Source organism: Cibotium barometz, chromosome 3 (assembly GCF_041138505.1).
Source record: "Cibotium barometz isolate CiBa-2024 chromosome 3, ASM4113850v1, whole genome shotgun sequence".
NCBI classification, from domain to species: Eukaryota; Viridiplantae; Streptophyta; class Polypodiopsida; order Cyatheales; family Cibotiaceae; genus Cibotium; species Cibotium barometz.
In genome coordinates this window covers 59,299,888-59,318,117 of record NC_141048.1, presented here as the reverse complement: position 1 = coordinate 59,318,117, position 18,230 = coordinate 59,299,888, and the positions used below count along the sequence as shown (strand labels likewise).

Here is an 18,230-nt window from a genome sequence, read left to right as displayed (position 1 = left end):
CTAAGACCGGGGCTCTCTCAGCGGCCTCCTTCTTGTGTTGAGGAGCGGGCCAGACAGCCGCTCATCTGGAGCCCAGCGGTTCGCACGGAGCAGGGTCATATGCTGGGTTCTCGGCCTCGTCTAGCCTGGGGACCTTTAGCGGCAGGCCCAGCTCGTAGTTTTGGAGACTGGCAGGCTTTCTGCAGTCTACCAGAGGAGATCCAGGTGGAGAGGCTAAGTCACTTCAGAGGGGGGTTGATTATGAGGGATGATATACAGGAGGCACTCACAGAGGAGTGGTTCACGCCTCTCGAGCCAGTGGCCCCACGGTGGATGGGAGCCTTTACACAGTTGGAGATCCTGATTGCTGTCAGAGCTGGCACTGAGGATGGCAGATGCCTCTACTATGAGATTCAAGATGAGGGCAGACTCCAGAGAGTGGAGGTGGAGTCGCCTTGGTTGCAGAGTGCACCTTTCAGAGGATTCGGGTAGTGCCCGCCGCTTCTCGGAAGTGGCATATTGACCCCGACCCTGCTGATGTGCTCCCGGATTGGCGCATATGGGCATATGCAGCGCGCCCCTTGGCCCGGCTACAGTGGGACCCCAGGGAGTACGAGTGGCATGATCCTTATGCATCCCTTGAGGCCACAGAGATCACTTTTTTCCAGTATACTGTTCGGCTGGAGCGGCATATTTTGACGGCGAGGAGGACGGTTTCTCCAGCGGCAGCGGGGCATTGGCGACTACAGGGACTCTCAGAGGAGTTCCTTGAGGATTTCTAGGCTCGGCTCTGGGCTAGTCGGCAGGCCCGCAGGATCTCGGCTTTTCAGTGGTCGCCCACAGGGGCTCAGCAGTTGGTACTTGGCTTGTTTACAGCGGTCTTCCGGCGGCCTGCGTCCGATGCGGCCACCCTCTGGAGACCCAGAGACATTGCCTTTGGGACTGCCCTCAGGCACAGCAGATTTGGCTGCGGATGCTGCGTATTCTGGCCCCCCTCTCTCCAGAGGGTATGTTTACGTGGGGTGCCGCTGCTTGGTCGACTTCGTTAGGGCCTGCTATGGGCTATGAGATGGAGCAGGGCAGTCAGGCCATCAGATTTATTAGGGGCCAGCCTCGCCTGGTTCCGGCACCGGATTTCTCGTCCGCTAGCTGGACACAGGAGAGGGATTTACGATGGGAGCTCCTCAGCAGCCTCACCATCTGGTTCACCTGGAGGGCCCGGTGCTTTGCGGCCTTTGAGGGGAGATTGGAGCCACCAGCAGAGACTGTACGGGGGATTTGGCAGGAGTTGATTCACACCCTGCGATGAGGACAGTATGACCGCATCCGGGGAGACTCGGATGAGGCGATCAAACGGCGCCAGGCCTTTCACACCACTTGGCGCTGTGGCCCTTTCTACACCTTACACACGGGATCCCCCCGCTGGCACTACAGGCCACCTGATTGGCTTTCCCCCCCCCCCTATTGTATGATTTAGCCGCTCAGTTCTTTGTACTGATGCTTGTATTTTGCAGCACCTAGGGAGAGTCTCCCGGGCTGCCATGATGTATTCGCTGCTCTCTCTCTCTTAGGAGCAGGCGAGATCTTTTGTAGCCCTACGGGCGTTTTTATATAACTAATGAAAGGATCTTTTCTCGGAAAAAAAAAAACCTTACAAAATCACGGCTGGCAGCCGGAGCAAAACAAAACCTCATCCCAAAATGTAGGTTGATCTCAACCAATATGGGGCAAAAAGGTGCCAAGTAAGTCTTGTGGGGGTCGTTGAGAAAAAAATCCCTTGATCCCATTCCCTCATGAAAACAGTGCGTTTTGCATGTGCAGATCTAGAAGGTCCCTGTATACGAGCCCATGTGGCCATAAGAGTGAATAATATCTTCCCATAAAGAACAAATGCAGGGAGTGTCGTATATCTGAGTGTGCCCTCAATAGCTTTGTGCATCTAGTCCTCCAAATCTGCCAAGTTGTGATAGTGGCAATGAGGTCCCAAGTATCAATCCTCTGCAAAGGTGGTCTATACTCGGTATGAGGAATATCTTGAAGCCTGCAGCATTGGGCCACACCTCTGCATATCATTATGGTAGTGTCCTGATCCGTGCCCTCAAAATTTGTGTACGAGACTTAGTGAGCCAGGCAATAGAGCCCCAAGTAACATAAATGGTCTCTCTCCTCAATCTACACAGAAATTGAGCTATAGAGCTCCAAATCCTTTGAGCAGCTCTACACCCCCAAACACAATGTTGCATTGTCTCAAAAGCTACTTGGCATTTGGGGTAGGCGGGGTCTACTCCAAAAATAGCCCTCCATTGATTAGTGGAAAGACCACTGTATAAGAATAACCAAAAGAAGTGAGAGATCTGGCTCCTGCTATATGAGTGCCAAAGTTTGTGCCAAAATCTATAAATTTATAAGTGTTTTTTTAAAAAAAAACCGTACTTTACTATATCATATTCCAAAATTTCATACGGTACGGTAAATTCCTGTACGGGTTGCACATGTGCCTTAACCCTGATTACCACAATTAGTTGCATGGTGGTCGTTGCTAACGGTAGGATGACAGCAAGAGGCTAGCCGACGTGGGCTTGGATGCGTGAAGCAGAGGAGGCTTAGATGCATGGAGTAGATGTGGCCAGCACCGATGTTAGTAGAGATGACGTGGTGGCATTGAACATGAGGCGACGGCTCATTAGGAGAGCAGGGAGTATTAAACGCCGAGGAGCCCCTGGAGAGGCAAGAGTGTTGAAGTTGGCGTGCATAGCTCTAATACCAAATTGTTGTAATCAAGGTTAAGGCACAGGTGCAGCTATGGTGGTTTGAAGAGATGCATAGCTACTGTGTGGAGAGAGAGAGAGAGAGAGAGGAGAGAGAGAGAGAGTTGTAACAATGCTTCAAGAGAGAACAATTGCACGATTCAATGAGTATATTATTGATTGATAAAACCTCTACCAAATACATGCATTTATAGGGCTTTTAGCCTTATCTTTTGACTGAATCAAATCTAGACCAAGTCTCCCTAAGGTTATTTTCTACACAATTGCACACACACTTGAGTCTTGCACAATATCAAATCCACGCCTAAGAGGCTATTCATACACAAACGCACACTAATACACTCATAGGGAGTGTTCACACGTAGTTACACACTACATCTACATATTTCTCCTTTGACATTGGAGCCCATACAATGATAAATGGCAAGAGAACGTGTGTTGTCTCCAGCAGGATCTACAATATTCAGCCCCCCTTCGTGTGGGACATATAACAGTCTCCCAAGCCACTCTGGCCCGAGTGTCTAGTGAACCATCCAAACTTGGCCAAAGAAAGTTATGGACCAATCTCCACAGCTGGCCAAGGCATCCACGAGAGAAGTACCAGCAAGAGGCAATGAACCAAGCTAAGGCAAGTAGTACTTACTTAACCACCAAAGCTCTTGAGGCTAGATCATAGTTGTCAGGCACGAAAAGTTCGATTCCGTACGGTATGTTCAAATACGGTCTCGGAACACACCGCTAAATTTTGAAAATAAAAATACGGTGGAGGTACGGTCCATTAAAAAATACTTAAAAATATAAATATAGATGCAAAACTTAGAGAAGTTACAAGTTACAAGTTACAACTTACAACTTACCCAAAACATAAAAATTTAGAATGTGGCGGCGTGTTGAAGGTGAACTTGCGCTGCTGCCCCCGTCTGTCCCTCTTTTGCCCCCGCCTGTTATGTTACTTCCGCCTGCTCCTCTATTGCTCCCGCTTGCCCTCTGTTGCCTTCGCTTGCCCATTTGCTGCCCTCACCTGCCCATCTGCAACCCCCCGCCTGCCCCTCTGTTGCCTTCGCTTGTCTTTCTTCAGCCCCTGCCTGCCCTTCTACTGCCCCCGCCAGCCCCTCTGTTGCCCTTTGCCTGCCTCACTTCAATCCCCGCCAGCCCCTTTTGCTGCCCCCGCCTCCCCATCTGCTGCCCCCACTTGCCCCCTTGCTGCCCGCCCCCCTGCCCATCTACAGTCCCCGCCTGCCCCATTGACCTTTCTTCCCCAGCTGCTCCCGCTCTTCACTCCCGCTCCTCAGCTCCCGCCTCTGCCCCCCTTCCTCTACTCCCGGCTTTTTTCAGCAGCATTTTTATTTGGATTCAAGTCGGCTGCCCACTTTTCTTGATTGGTCTTATGGCTTCTTCTGCCCGTAGCCAATCTCTCGTCACCCCCATTGGCCTGGAGAATCATGAATTTTTCACAAGACGAGTGTTATGACCCTGTGTTTTTCTCTAGACAACAAGCAGGTGGGCATGGGCACGGGATGGACAGTGTGAATGGCATCCATTTGGATATGAAAAAGAAACCCATGTGGGCCAGCCTAAGTGTGAAGGGGATTTTGAGTTTATAAGGTGTTAAAACCTTTGATGATATAATAATATTATTTTAGTAAGGATGCATTTTTGTTATTTTCTTTTGGCTTTCTGGAGAAAAGCGATTTGAATCGCATCCTGGTTATAAAGCAAAGGGTGGCAGAGATTCATGGTGGTGGCGTGTAGTGGTGTGGCGCATCATCTTGGCGATCACAAAAACTGAATTTCTCTCTCTCTCTCTCTCTCTCTCTCTCTCTCTCTCTCTCTCTCGCTTAGGCGACTCGCAGGTCTGCAGGATAAGAAGTGCACGTGGGATGCTGTTGTACGCGCCTCTGGCTGTGGGCATGTTGTCGCCTACTGTTCTGTGGCCGTGTTAGTGGGATTGTTGTTTGGCTCTTCTTTCCTTGTATGGCTAGTTGCCAGAGAGCACGGAGCTAATTGTGCATTTTCAGGATACTCGTTTGCTTGGTCAAGGCTTCTTCAGGTGGACTTTCATTCTTCAGAAGCTACTTCTCAGGCTTTGGCTGGCAGCCCCTTTCCTCTTGGTCCTAGGAAGATTTTTTTCTTTCAGTACCAGGTGGGCTTTGATCCAGTGGTGGAGGATCAACGCCTTACCCCGGTCTCACTGCGGTTCCCTGCTCTTCCTAGGTCCTATTGGAAGCTTTTAGCTTCCATAAGGGCATCCTTTGTCCAGGTTCCAAAGGTACCAATCCTCTGGAGCTCTCCCGCATCAGCTTCCGCGGCCGTTATCGCCACTCTTGATGGTGTACCCCAGGTCCTTGTGCTTGTTCCTGATCCATCGATTACTGATGATCATGTTATGCTTCAGAGACCTGACGGATCTCATTTCTGCTAGAGGATGGAGATTGCAGGCAGACCTGACCAGTGTAGGATTTGTTGTCAACAGGGTCACATTGCTAGAGATTGTCCCAGATCGAGGGGCCATGCTAGGAGGCGGCGTGGTCGTGCCCATCAGAGGCCTTCTACAGATGTCGAGACTCTAGCTGTTCCTTTGCCACAGCAGACCACACAGCGTTGGGTTGTGGTTAGGCATGGCAGGCACCCTCGGACCCCATACCTGCCCCTTCACCAACACCCCTTGTGGAGCACCCCAACCCCTATGCAGCTCTTGGCTCACAGGATGGTAATCCTTCTTCGGAATATGTGGCCTTGTAGGCACATGATCTGGATCCCTCACAGGAGGATGCTGCATTACAGTTACAGGATGATTGTACCCTTGAGGATGATGTTGCGCATTCGCATTGTCATGGTACCTCTCCAGTTCTGAGGACTAGCCTTGGCTTTTCCCCGGAGTGGGAGAGAGAGGTAAGGTTTACATCGTTAGATTTTCCCTCCCTTACCAATGCGAGACGTACTTCCGCCTCTAAAGGGGGGTCCTTCGTCGACCATGAGATCTGGTCGTTCCTACTCTGAGTCCTTATGAGGATTGTCTCTTGGAACATTCAGGGTCTTGGGGGTTTTTTTCTGCGTCGACGGAAGTCACAGGTGGACCTATGGATATATTGCTCTTGCAAGAGCATAAACTGGATGCTAGTCAGTGTGGGAGATCAGGCAAGCTTCTCTCGGGACACACCTTTTAGTCACCGGCTGTTGGTACTAAGGGTGGGGTTTGTATCTTTGTTTCAGCTTTGATCTTGCCTTGCATCATTGGACATGGTGTCATTTTGCCTGCGAGAGCGCATTGGATCCTTCTTATGTAGGGTACTACATGCATTGGTATTCTCAACCTCTATGCTCCTAACCATAGAGGTGAGAGGATTGCCTTTTGGAAATCTCTCACTACATTGATGCCTCTTGCCGACCATTGGATTATTGGTGGATTTTAACATGGTTGAGATGCCAACGGATAAAAGAGGTGGACATGAGGACTTGGTGCATCCTCTTGAAAGAGCGTCTTGGGAGAGGTTTATACTCTCCATTCATGGTAGAGATTGTTGGCATGAGGATGATGTTTTGAGGAGTCCATCCACTCTTCTTTATTCATGGTCTAACAGGAGAAGAGATGCAGGATGTATCTATGCACGGTTAGACAGATTTTATGTGGATGATTGGGTGCTTGACAGAGGTGGACATACTTTTATTGCGACATATACTTTTATTGCTACAGGCACCTCCAAATCGGATCATTGCCCGGTGGTTTTATGTATTAGAGATCCGAATTGCCATGGATTAACACCCCATGTACGCATCCCTGATCATTTGTTTTTAGATGCAGAGCTATCTTGTCGTATGCTTGAAAGGCATTGCTGCATCAGATTGCAGCCAACTTTGTAGGATGTTATTCATGATACTCAGAATGGATTCTTACACGACAGGAGCATCTTTGATAACATTTTCTCGTTTTGGGAGGCCGTCGAATGGGCTAAAGCGAGCGATCAACTCTTAGCCATTCTGCTCTTGGATTTTGAGAAGGCCTATGATAGAGTGGATTGGGACTTCCTTGAGGATACTCTTAGCCATATGGGCTTCTCTCAGATATGGATCAAGGGAGTTTAATGCATGTATCGTGATGCCCACAATAGAGTTTTTGCTTGCGGTGATAGAGGAGAGTGGTTTCAGATTTCTCACTCAGTACGACAGGGCTGCCCTTTAGCCCCATTATTATATATTATAGTTGCAATGGCCATGAGCATCTTCCTCCGCTCCACTACTGGTATTTCGGGATTGAGGTTGCCTCTTCGTAGTCAAGAGACATTGGTTGACTTTGAGTTAGCTGATGACACAGCCCTGTTTTTGGAGGCTTCACATATATGCTTTTGTTCCTTCCGGGTAGCACTAGAGGAGTTCTGTTTGGCAGCATGGGCACTCATTAATTGCCACAAATCTGTTGGTTTTTGGGTTAGTGATTCATCGAGAGTTGATTGGGGTGCAGAGCTTGGTTTTACTTGGATCAGTAGAGGATGCACTGCTAGATATTTGGGATGCCAAGTTGGGATTGATATTTCTCTTGCAGAGCAGTTTGCTCCGGTACTTATGAGTATCTGGAAGAAGCTCCTCCATTGGAGTTCCAAGAGATTAGATTTAGTCTCCAGAGCTTTGGTGGCTAATCAGGTTTTGCTTGCCTTAGCTTGGTTTATTACCTCTCGTTGGTGCTTCTCTTGTGCGTGCATTGGCCAATTGCGGAGATTGATCCGTAATTTTCTTTGGTCGGGTTTGGATGGCACCTCAGACACTCGTGCCAGTATAGCTTGGCTCACAGTTATGAGCCTTGGAAGGATTTTTTCTTGTCTCAGATTTCCGGATGTACACCCAAGGTCGAGAGAGATTGGATGCCTAGCACACGTTTTTTGTTCACAGAGACTGATATTAGGGCACCATCTTCCCCCCTTATTGCAGCCATTGTTAGAACATGGAGAAGCATGAGATATTTTTTGCGACAAAGGCTTCCTAGGTCTTTGGAGGAGGCTGACCAACAACCTATTATGTGGAACGAGTTCATTAGGGATGAGGCTAGTCGGCCACTTGGTGCATCTCATTATATGCAATGGTCAGGATGGAAGAGATGCGCATACACAGTTCTTGCTTGGAAGACCTTTAAGAGTCTTCCGGAGGATCGGAGAGTTGCATCCATTCAGCATCTTAGGTGCTCGCGCATTCGTATTGATCAGATTGATGCAGCTATTCCGCATGAGTGGCTTTCTGGGATCTTTTATGGAGACTATCATCCGTGTTGGTTGGGAGTTTTTTTGAGGATAGGCATACCTCTGCAGGTCATTGCTCTCTTGGGCCAGGAGGATACAGATTGCCTCATTTATTCTATCATGCTTGGTGGGAGATTGAGGAGATGTAGTATGGAGGAGATCATCGCAGATACTAGGCTTAGTCCAGTGAGGATTGTTGGTCGCTCGGGGAAGCACTGGTTCATTGACCCTTCTCCTCTGATAGTGACTCATGGCTCTTGGTGTTTGTGGTTATGTGGTGGCAGTCCTATCAGATATCTTTAGTGGGATCCAGGAGAGTGGGAGTGGATTGATGCCTTCGATCCTTTGAAAAGCCTTCCTTTTTTCAAATTCACTGTCCGGAATGCCAGGCTTCCTTCACTCGACACATGCATAGGATGTCATGACCTTGTGAAAATGGAACAGCACAAGTGTGGGCATGGTGGTTGCTGAGCAAAATAAATATTAAATGATTCACATTTGGGGTGCCCGGACAAAGCCTTCATATGGGCATATATATAGCTGGCTTGCCTCTCTCATTCTTCACTGCTTGCTTAGCATTGTTTGCTGCAGTCCCTCACATACAAGGTTTTCTCCCCTCTTACTTGGGACATGTATTCCTTTGGATGATGATATTCAGAGTAGGTTCTCACCTGTGTTTCCTCTCCATCTCTCTCTCTCACTCTCTCGCGTGTGTTTCCACTTTCCCTTCTTCCGCTGCACATTATATCAAAGAGCAATCCTATTCCACAATAAAAATAAACAATGTTCAGGATTCTAGTATCTACACATAATTTAGTACCTTGGTGCCAAGTGGTTAGTGGTTACCTGCGCTAGAATCCTCAAAGCCACTCTTTGTAGGTGAGGATGTTGGTAAGCAAATGACTCCCACCAAAAGAGAGGCGTCACCATCGAATCCCTCCTCCAACATACGGCATTGGCGAATGTAGAGTCCCTCTAATCATTACAGTTGATGAGCTCCTGTAAGAACTGAAATTGCCCATTCTCATCGTCGGGTAATGCTTTCGGTAAGAAAGCATCCCTAGCTACAACTCTTGATCAGTGAAAAGTGAGAGTGCTTTGTAGGCAGGATGCAACAAAGCAGCAAGGCCATGGATAGGCCTCTTCATCCACTTCCATCTCTTCTCCACGAGTGCTAAGATAGCATCGTGTCGAGGAGTAGCAAAAGGGGATCACTATGAATTTTAAAATAAACAAAGAACATCTTATACGAGAAAAACGAAAGAACAAGTATTTAGATTCAACAGTCTATTTTAGTTTAGTATTTATTCTTGAATCTTATTTACCTTGCTAGCATATACTCTGAGATCAAGCTCATTGAGGACTGTGGTGCGGGTAATCTCGGCAATGGCTTCTCTCATAAAGTGAGTGAGGAGTCCCATAGTAGTCCCCTCCATGTCTGTCATGCGTAAAACCCTATACAGGGAGTAACCGCAATGACTAGGGCACGGACCTGGCACCAAAACTCCTCTCTCTAGCATAGCCGTTGAATGGCTCTTGTCTCATCGACACGCGAAGGTATCTCACCTTGTATACATTCCTGCTACTCTGGTGAAACCACTGTTACTTGGACCTTAGGCATGACATCATAAAAGCACTCTAGAAGAAGCCACATGTAGGCAAAGCATGTCGAGGATGGCTTCTTTATCTCCAAGTCACTGTGATGGTGGAAAATAGCAAGGGCCTTGACTTTTTGACTGAAAAAAGTGACAATTTGAGTGGCTTGTGTCACCACACTCTCCACCCACACTAACTTGCCTATGTCCTCCATAAGCAAGTCAAGGCAGTGAGAGGCACACAAGGAGTCCATACTATGGAGTTCAACTCCTCCTCAAGCAAGCGACCCATCTTGCGGCAATTGGACGCATTGTCGGTAACCACTTGAACCACATTTTCGGGGCCAACCTTCAAGGATGATGGATGCATGAAAAAGGAAAATAAATAAGACTTGAAAGTTGAGTAAAAGGCAAAGTCTAAACTTTCAAGCTTCAAACTCAAAAAATTAAAATTGTATCTCACCTCGATTATGGCTTGTCGAATGTGGCGATAGATGATCTCGCCCGATGTTTTCTTCCCCGCCTTTTCGGCATTCACGGCCCGCAAGAAGTACATGCCAAGAGGACAAGATACTAGAATGTTGAGGATGCCTCTCTTCTTTCTATCGGTCCATCCGTCAAAGAGGATGGAACACCTATACTTCACCCATCCCGCTTGGACGGGCTCGAGGGTCTTATTGATTCTCTCCTTTTCTTCATCAAGTGTCTTCGTGCACATGTTGTTGTAGGTGATACCATGCCAAGAGCCATGGCATGGTCCTACTTCGACAATGGCCCTCACCATCCTTTGCCATTGAGAAGTTTTAAGGACACGAAATGCGAGATTGCACTCAATGACCGTGCGTGCAATCTCCACATTTGCGTCTTGTTGCTTTGCTCAGACCCAAGATAGAGAGACCACATTTGCTCCAATGGAGCCTCCAAGAGTGGCTTGCCTTTTGTGGAAACTAAAACTCGCTTGGTCTCTTTGATGAGGGGTTGGAGTTGGTGAAGGAGGAGAAGGATGCGGAGAAGGATAAAGAGGATGTATCCCTTTCCAGCGGGGTGACTTTCGGAAATGGAGCCTCCAAGAGTGGCTTGCCTTTTGTGGAAACTCAAACTCGCTTGGTCTCTTTGATGAGGGGTTGGAGTTGGTGAAGGAGGAGAAGGATGCGGAGAAGGATGAAGAGGATGTATCCCTTTCCAGCGGGATGACTTTCGGAAATGTCTTGAGGGATTATCTTGCAAGGTGCAATTTGCCTCCCCATCTTGGAGAGATGTGCAAGAAGCCTAGTGGCACTACTAGTGTAGGCCTTGCCACAATACTTGCAAGTCCACTTCCATGCCCCCGACTTCCCCTCGTTCTTCTCATGGGCAAGCAAGAGCTAAGAAATGAACAGCCCCAAAAAACGCCCAACAAACGGCGAACAAAACGGTCCAAAAACGGCCAGGAAAAAAAAACGGTCGCCTGCTTGAGATCCGGATCGAACTAAACCGTACCAGATCGAATTAAACCGTACCGAATCGAACTCTGGCGGCGGTGAGCGAACTGGGTGTAACTATGGGCTAGATCCAATCTCCTAGAACTCCAATGAAGTAGTTGCTTCCTAATGCTCATAAGTACTGGTGCAAATTGTTGTGCAGGCGAAATATTGATCGGACCCCACCTCCCCCCGAAGTAGAAAATGAACCTAAAGATTCTTTTCGTTGAAGGGACTCGATTACAAACAGGAAGATACTAGAAATATCGACCCCAACATGACGCCTCAAACTGGCAATACAACCTTTGTCAATCCAAGTAAAACCCAAGCTTTGCACCCCAATTGACTCTTTGGGAGGCACTAATCCAAAAGCCAACAGACTTATGCCAATTAACAAGAGCCTTTGTAGCCAAGAAAAACTCAATCCGAAAGGAACATAAACATGTGTCAGGCCTTGTGAAACATAGTAGTATCATCAGCAAGCTCAAAGTCCAAAAGCTCATACTCATTGCGCAAGGGCAGACTCAAACTAGAAACTCAACATTGGAGCGAAGAAAAATGCTCATAGTCTCGACAACAATGAGATATAACAGGGGGGCTAAGGGGCATCCATGTCGTACAGAGTGAGATCTGGAAGCGATCATCACCTCTACCATGGGAGTGGGGATCTTGAACCAAATCTCTGGACTAATGAAATGACATCAACAACATTCGCAATGGCATAGAGTAAAGCATGAAAGTTTGTAGACACATTAGGGCCATAGCAAGGTGACCTCCCCCCCTCTCTCAAAACACACACACACACACACACAAAAAAAAACCCTTGATAATGATTTATTAACAAGGAGTTATATAAGCTTTTAGGACCCTTAATGTTAGATTTCCAAATACACTTGCAAATTATGATCACAATACTAAACAAATGGCTTGTCAGTGTGGATAATCACAAGGGATCTGCCCTAGGTCATCCAACCTTGGGCCAAGACTCCCCTGTTTTTCCCCTTCTCAATCTTACTCCAAGCCGGCCAAGGAAGACCGGGCCAGTATTGTGATGGGCAGCAAGAAAGAGAATTGTTGGGAGATTCACTTCAGCAAAAAGGGACCTAGAGTGGTGAAGTTCGGCCAAGAGATCGTGGTTGCAGATGCGTTGTACCAGTTTTAGGTGACTCCAGGTTGTTGAGGTGGGTCGTGGATCGGCATGGTTGGGTGGCTCGTCCGCCTGGGTGGGTCTACGGGCTAAGATACCTCTCTGCGGGTCGACTGGTGTTGCCATCTTGTACCTGAAAGGAGGTAGTAATGCTTTAACTGTGAGGTGCCCAGAGGCTGGGCCCTCCTCTGTGGCCCTGTATCCATGCATTTGTGTGATGAAGATAAGCTCTGACTCTAGCTCCGATCCATAAAGCTTGGCCAGTGTGTGACCAGTCATGATAGTTCTAGTATCTGATGGGTTCCATCTTTGAGGATGGTGTCCATGGTGTTTGTGAACCAGGATAGTGGGAAACCATACCATAAAGCTCTGTTGAACATGTGTGCCAACGAAGGGGCAAGGGTGTCACATGCATGTGCAATATGCTCTGCCAGTAGTGGGCACACCCATTTCGGAGTTTGTGCATAGCTGTAGTGACATTAGAGACAATTAAGACGGCAGATGAGGTGGGGTGAGGTTTGGGTAGTGAGACAGGGTGTGGATGGTTGTGTACATGGTAGAGAGAATATTAATGTCTTCAAAAGATCCAATGGGTCTATGAGACCAAAAAGTAGTGTAATAAATCCATGAGAATACTAAGTCATGGAAAACTGAAAAGAAAAGAAAGAAAATTAGCTATCTATGCTCTTTTAACATGTGAATACAAGATACAGATACATCATGGGCTCATGTGGGTACAATGATGTCTGACTCCTCTTCTTATCCTCATTGTACCCACGTGAGCCTAGAGAGAGAGAGAGAGAGAGAGAGAGAGAGAGAGAGAGAGAGAGATCTATCATGTGTTACAAATTTCCATTTCTAGACTGTGGACATGGAAGCACAGAAAGAAAGAAAGAAAGATATATCAAGCGTCTAGTAAAGACCCAATGGGCCTATGAGACCAAAGTGATACAATAATGTCCATGGCATATCTCATCATGGAATGGAAAATAAAACAGAAAGAAAACAAAAATATAGCTATCTCACTGGGGTGATACAAAACTGTCCATGGAAACTCATCATGGAATACTAAGAACATAAAAACATGGGGGGGGAGAGAGAGAGAGAGAGAGAGAGAGAGAGAGAGAGAGAGAGAGAGATGTTACAGTGTAGACTTTTGATGCAGGCAATAAATGCCCAATATGCAGAGTTGTGCTGTTGTTGAGCCCAAAGACTTACCCTGTAAGGTGCACACATCAATTATTTTGGTGTTGCTTATAAAGAAAGGGTGGTCTTTGCTTGGAAATTTCACAGCAAGATATACGAAGTTTTTGGTTATACAGTAGGGGATAAATGACAAACTTTTCCTGTTTTATTCATCTCAGTGTGACTTTAAGAAATATCATAGAAAAGAATTTCCCAGAGGAATATGCAGCAAGGAAAGAGGAAACAGACACTCTTGTCTTGGGTGAGGGGAAGCAGGTTCTACCATTTTTTGTCATGGATTTTGTAATTCCTACTGAGAAGAGTTGCTTGAATATATTTGAACCTCGATATCGACTTATGGTATAGTATGCTTCCAGCTTGTAATGTAAAATTCTTCGCTTAATCTTTGAGTTCGTATTTGTTGAGAAAATTAGTCTTTGGGTTAGTTATATACATGTATATTTATGTATGTGTGTCGTGGTGGTGGGGATGCGTGTGCGTAGTCACTCTCAAAGTTGTATTTGACTCATTGGCAGGTGAGGAGAGTCATGGAAGGAAATCACAGGATGGGCATGGTTAGGCATCCTGTTCATCCAATTTCTTTATGTTTTCTTAAATTTTGGAGAGGTTTTGGTATTCTTGTTAAGTATTGTGTGAAACGATGTGCTTGCAGGTGGGCATTGATCCAGAGACAGGGACTATTGCAGAAGTGGCTTGTGAGGTGGAAATCACGGAGTAGGGCCTCCATCAGTTTTTCACGTTTCGCTCATTGTTATGCTTATGGAGCTTTTGAAGCCTTTTCTTCTGTCTTGAGACACTAAGTCATAAGTGGAAAAGACATTAATTAACCACAAGTATAGAAAACTCCATGTTGAGTTGGAAAGTTGAGGATTATTTTCCTTTTTCTTATCTCCATGCCTTCTTGCAATGCTCCATAATTACTAATGCAGCAGCATTGTGAATGCAGATGCCAACCTGTTCCAGATGGGCGGTTCTACTTAGAGGTAATTACAGGCCGGAATATTAACGTTGTGTCTGCTGGTTGTTGGTGAAGAACATGTATGGGGCCTCCAATTAGCTTTGCAGCCCCTTTAGAGTGTGCCAGGTGTTAAATGCTAGGGTAAGTTACAATATCTTAAAAAAGAAAAAGGAAGCTTAAATGGCAATGCTAAATTGTATGATGTGTGGATCAAAGGCTGATTGTCAAAGGTTTAAGATGAATGTAAATGGGTGAAAAGGTGAGAGATTCTGATGCTGGAAGGAAGGGGATGTCATGTGGGCTAGATTCTGCATGTTTTCATCTTGCCCATCATGAAAATGTAGAAAGCAATTGACAAGCAAAGAGCCTACTCATAGAGGAGAAGCATATGGTTAATGCCTTGGTTGAATAATGACAATAATTACACTAATAAAGAATGCCAATCAGGATAGTAGACTCGAATTAAACACGTAATCCTTTGTTACTTCTTACAAAAAAAGTGCTCCAAGTACAATATATAGTCCAGAGAAGGCATCTCTAGATACACAATTTCATCCAAATCTCCTCAAGGTGGATGAGAACCAGGCTAAATGGATGAAAAGAAAGATTCTAAAGGATGAATGCCTGGAGGCTGCAAAACAATTGGGACAAATGTCCTGATTGGGACTGACTTGTCCTTGTAACCTGTAATTCCTATTAATATATAGTCTATAGAACTACTATTCTCAAAAAAGAAACAATCCCTCAATCAAACCTAATCTCTCAACCCTAAATTCTCTACATCACCCTGCAACCTCTAACTTCCTCAATCTCTATATCAAAAATCCTTCTGAAGTCCATGAAGGAAAAGATAACGATTTTTCCCCGTGTGCTTAGCCTTCTCAATGTTAACTATGAGTGTAAAGAAAGGACAGAGATGGAGTAGCTTATTTGAGTCCAACCTCCTCTATTTGAGTCCAACCTCCTCTATTCTCTAATAACCATTATTGACATCTGCCTCTGCATTGGCCCCTATACCTTTTCCATTAAATGACTACTCGTAGTTTTGTTGACTTACTGGTTTCCTTGCTTTTTGGATATGAAAAAGTTAAGGTATGTTTGAAACCATGCTCTTTAGGCTTGGTAGGCTGTGGAAGGAGGAACTTTCACATTTTCTAAGGATATTTTTAATCTGATGGACATACTCTTGGTAGGTGCCAAGGAGGACTCATTTTGTAGTGGTCTTATTCTAGGAGGCGTATGGGCTTTGTGTATCTTGAAGCCATCTCTGTTGGGTACACAGGGCAATGGGATATGTGCTGTGCCTGCAGCTCTTGAGGTTGAGATTGTACACACTTGAAAAATCTGGGGGCAGAGGACAAGTAACACGAGATTTAATTTGACAAAATTGGTGGAATTTTTATCGGTGGCAGTTACTGGTGGTTTGTGGCTTCATTTGAGCTTGTGGGTGATATGACAGTGCTCTAGTACCAAACATTTTTTATCCAGAGCCAGTAGGATCCCCTAGGTTTCGGTGTTTTTTGAGCTGCAATTTTGAAATTACCTTGGACTGTCCATGAGCCACATTTCATGTTAAAATGAGCACGGCCCAAGATCGTACTGGACAGAGATTGTGCCAAGTGGAAGTGCCATTACTCAATAGCATGTGAATGTAGCAGGCCCTCTGGTCATAACTGTTGAGGACACAGAAGTAGAATGGTATTGGTTTGGTGCCACACTTCATGAAGAAAAGTACAGATAGGAGTGATCTCTTATACTGCACATAAGAGGATCACTAGGGACGTGGTAGGACTGATTGGTAGGGTTGGTGAACAAAAGAGCTCTATCAAGGAGAACCGATGGTGTGTAAGGCGTTGTTCTCGGTTAATGTCTATAGGTTTCTAATGCTGTTCTTCATGTGTAGGTGGAGGGTCGAAGGCGATGCCGCATCCTCAAGTCTTGGGAGCAAGATGGGTATGCACGTTGTTTCTTGGATGTTACACATAGAATCTGGGTAGAATTAAGTACCTATTTTGGATTGCAAAGTTGATACATTGTCTTTAGGATCAAATATGGGGCACATCACGTGCATATGATCCAAACTTTTAATAATTGAGGTGTTAACATCTCAAATTAGTGGTCTTTCAGGTATCGTGTTGCTGAAGTCATGTGGCTTACGGATGCTGTTGTTGAGGATGGATCTTCGTTGACAGAGGTGCATGATAAACTTCTTTTTAGAGTTATCCATGGCTACTAGCCTGGCTCGTTGGAATTATCTTATGGTGAAAGTCTTGCAGAGAATTGAAAAATGAGTCACAGCACGCTGCTCCATTGTGAGCATGTCAATTGTTGTAAGAGGTCTGCAAAGCATAAGGGGTTTACGGTGTATAGTCTCCTTATCTGCTCTTACCATGTTTAAAAAATGGTACAGTTGCAGGCCACAGCAGAATTAACGGCTAATTTGGCTCGATCCTGGATCATGGAATCATCCGAAAGAGGTGACTTACTTTTTCATCGTTCTCTGGTTCAAGATTACAGGGCTCTTGCATCATGGCTCATTTCAAACATTGAAATGTTCAGATAGGCATAACGGACATGCAGAAACGCTGAATGAGGCAGTTGGAATGCCAGGCACCAACGACCCCGAGCGCTACAGCTTTTGGGTACCTAAACTCTCTCTCTCCTCTCTCTCTCTCTCTCTCTCCCCCCATGCTTTTGATATCCTTGATGGCCCCCTCCTCCTATCGAGGGTTAGCTCCATGGGCTGTATGATGATGATGATCCCATTTTGTATCATATGGCTCAGGTTTGACATTCCCAGCTCATAGCTCTAGTCTTTGTTTTCTTTTGTACCATGATGAGATTACACGGACACTATTGTATCACTTTTGGTCTCATAGACCCATTGGGTCTTTTGAAGACGTATCATATAACTTTCTTTCCTTCTCTCTCTCGTATATGCTTCCATCACAGAGGCCAAATACTCTCTCGACCATCAGATCCGTTGGATGAGGAGGGCATCATTACTAGTTGATCATGGCTAGTTTCTCCCGTACAGGGTTACATGGCGACATCACATCTGTATACACTAGTGATAGTCGTTTTTCCTTTCCTTTTAGCTTTTTTTTTTCCAGTATATCTGTGGTATCTTTTTTTTTTTTCTGGAAACAAGATCCTTCTATTAGTTAACAAAAACAGCCTCGAAGGGCTAAATACAACCTTGAAGGGCTAGATGCAAACTTGTCTCCATGTATAGGCGAGGATCAAAGAACAAGAGGTCTCCTCCAGTTGAAACAGCCTCGAAGGGCTAAATACAACCTTGAAGGGCTAGATGCAAACTTGCCTCCATGTATAGGCGAGGATCAAAGAACAAGAGGGGGAGAAAGATGCACTTCTCCTCCAGTTAGCCTTCTCTATGAGGAGAAGGCTATCTCATACAAGGGGTGGGGGAGGGAATAACCACACGGGCTCCGTAGTGCCAAGTAGGCTCACCACCTCTATCTGTGAGGAAAGGGCTAGGTCGCCAGAGCCTCAAGAAGGCTTCCCATTGCTTCTGCATATGGTTAGAATTGCCACCCTGTGTAACTTCCCCCATTGGCGGCGGAGGGTATGAATGATGTTAAGCCAAATGCTCATGATGGACTCTCATAGAGTGTGGGTGCCTTCGATGACTTCGCTGCAACGAGCTCTCCAGATGTGCCAGGGTGCAATGCTGCTACAAATCTCCCATCTCTAGCATGAACCCAGAGTCTAATGATCAGTAGATGGGGCCGGGACTGGTACTGACGAGATGCGAAGGTGAGACCTGAAGGGCTAGCCCCCAAACCTTCCTCATAGGCCATGAAAATCGCAGCCTCCATGGCCCAAGCGACAGTGCCCCATGAAATGATATGGGTAGAGGTCCTATCCA

The 18,230-nt window shown here is 46.1% G+C and overlaps 1 protein-coding gene across 1 annotated transcript in view; it reads left to right on the top strand.

The window, feature by feature from the left end:
- Positions 1 to 18,230, top strand: part of LOC147640327 (zinc finger (C3HC4-type RING finger) family protein) — a 105,246-nt gene that overhangs the window by 75,276 nt on the left and 11,740 nt on the right. Inside the window, exons 8-16 of the mRNA XM_086779232.1 lie at positions 13,343 to 13,403; positions 13,542 to 13,722; positions 13,899 to 13,937; positions 14,036 to 14,097; positions 14,330 to 14,366; positions 16,245 to 16,294; positions 16,469 to 16,535; positions 16,752 to 16,818; positions 16,901 to 16,983. Of these exons, the coding sequence (XP_086635358.1) occupies positions 13,343 to 13,403; positions 13,542 to 13,722; positions 13,899 to 13,937; positions 14,036 to 14,097; positions 14,330 to 14,366; positions 16,245 to 16,294; positions 16,469 to 16,535; positions 16,752 to 16,818; positions 16,901 to 16,983 (647 nt within the window). The remainder of the gene's footprint in view (positions 1 to 13,342; positions 13,404 to 13,541; positions 13,723 to 13,898; positions 13,938 to 14,035; positions 14,098 to 14,329; positions 14,367 to 16,244; positions 16,295 to 16,468; positions 16,536 to 16,751; positions 16,819 to 16,900; positions 16,984 to 18,230) is intronic.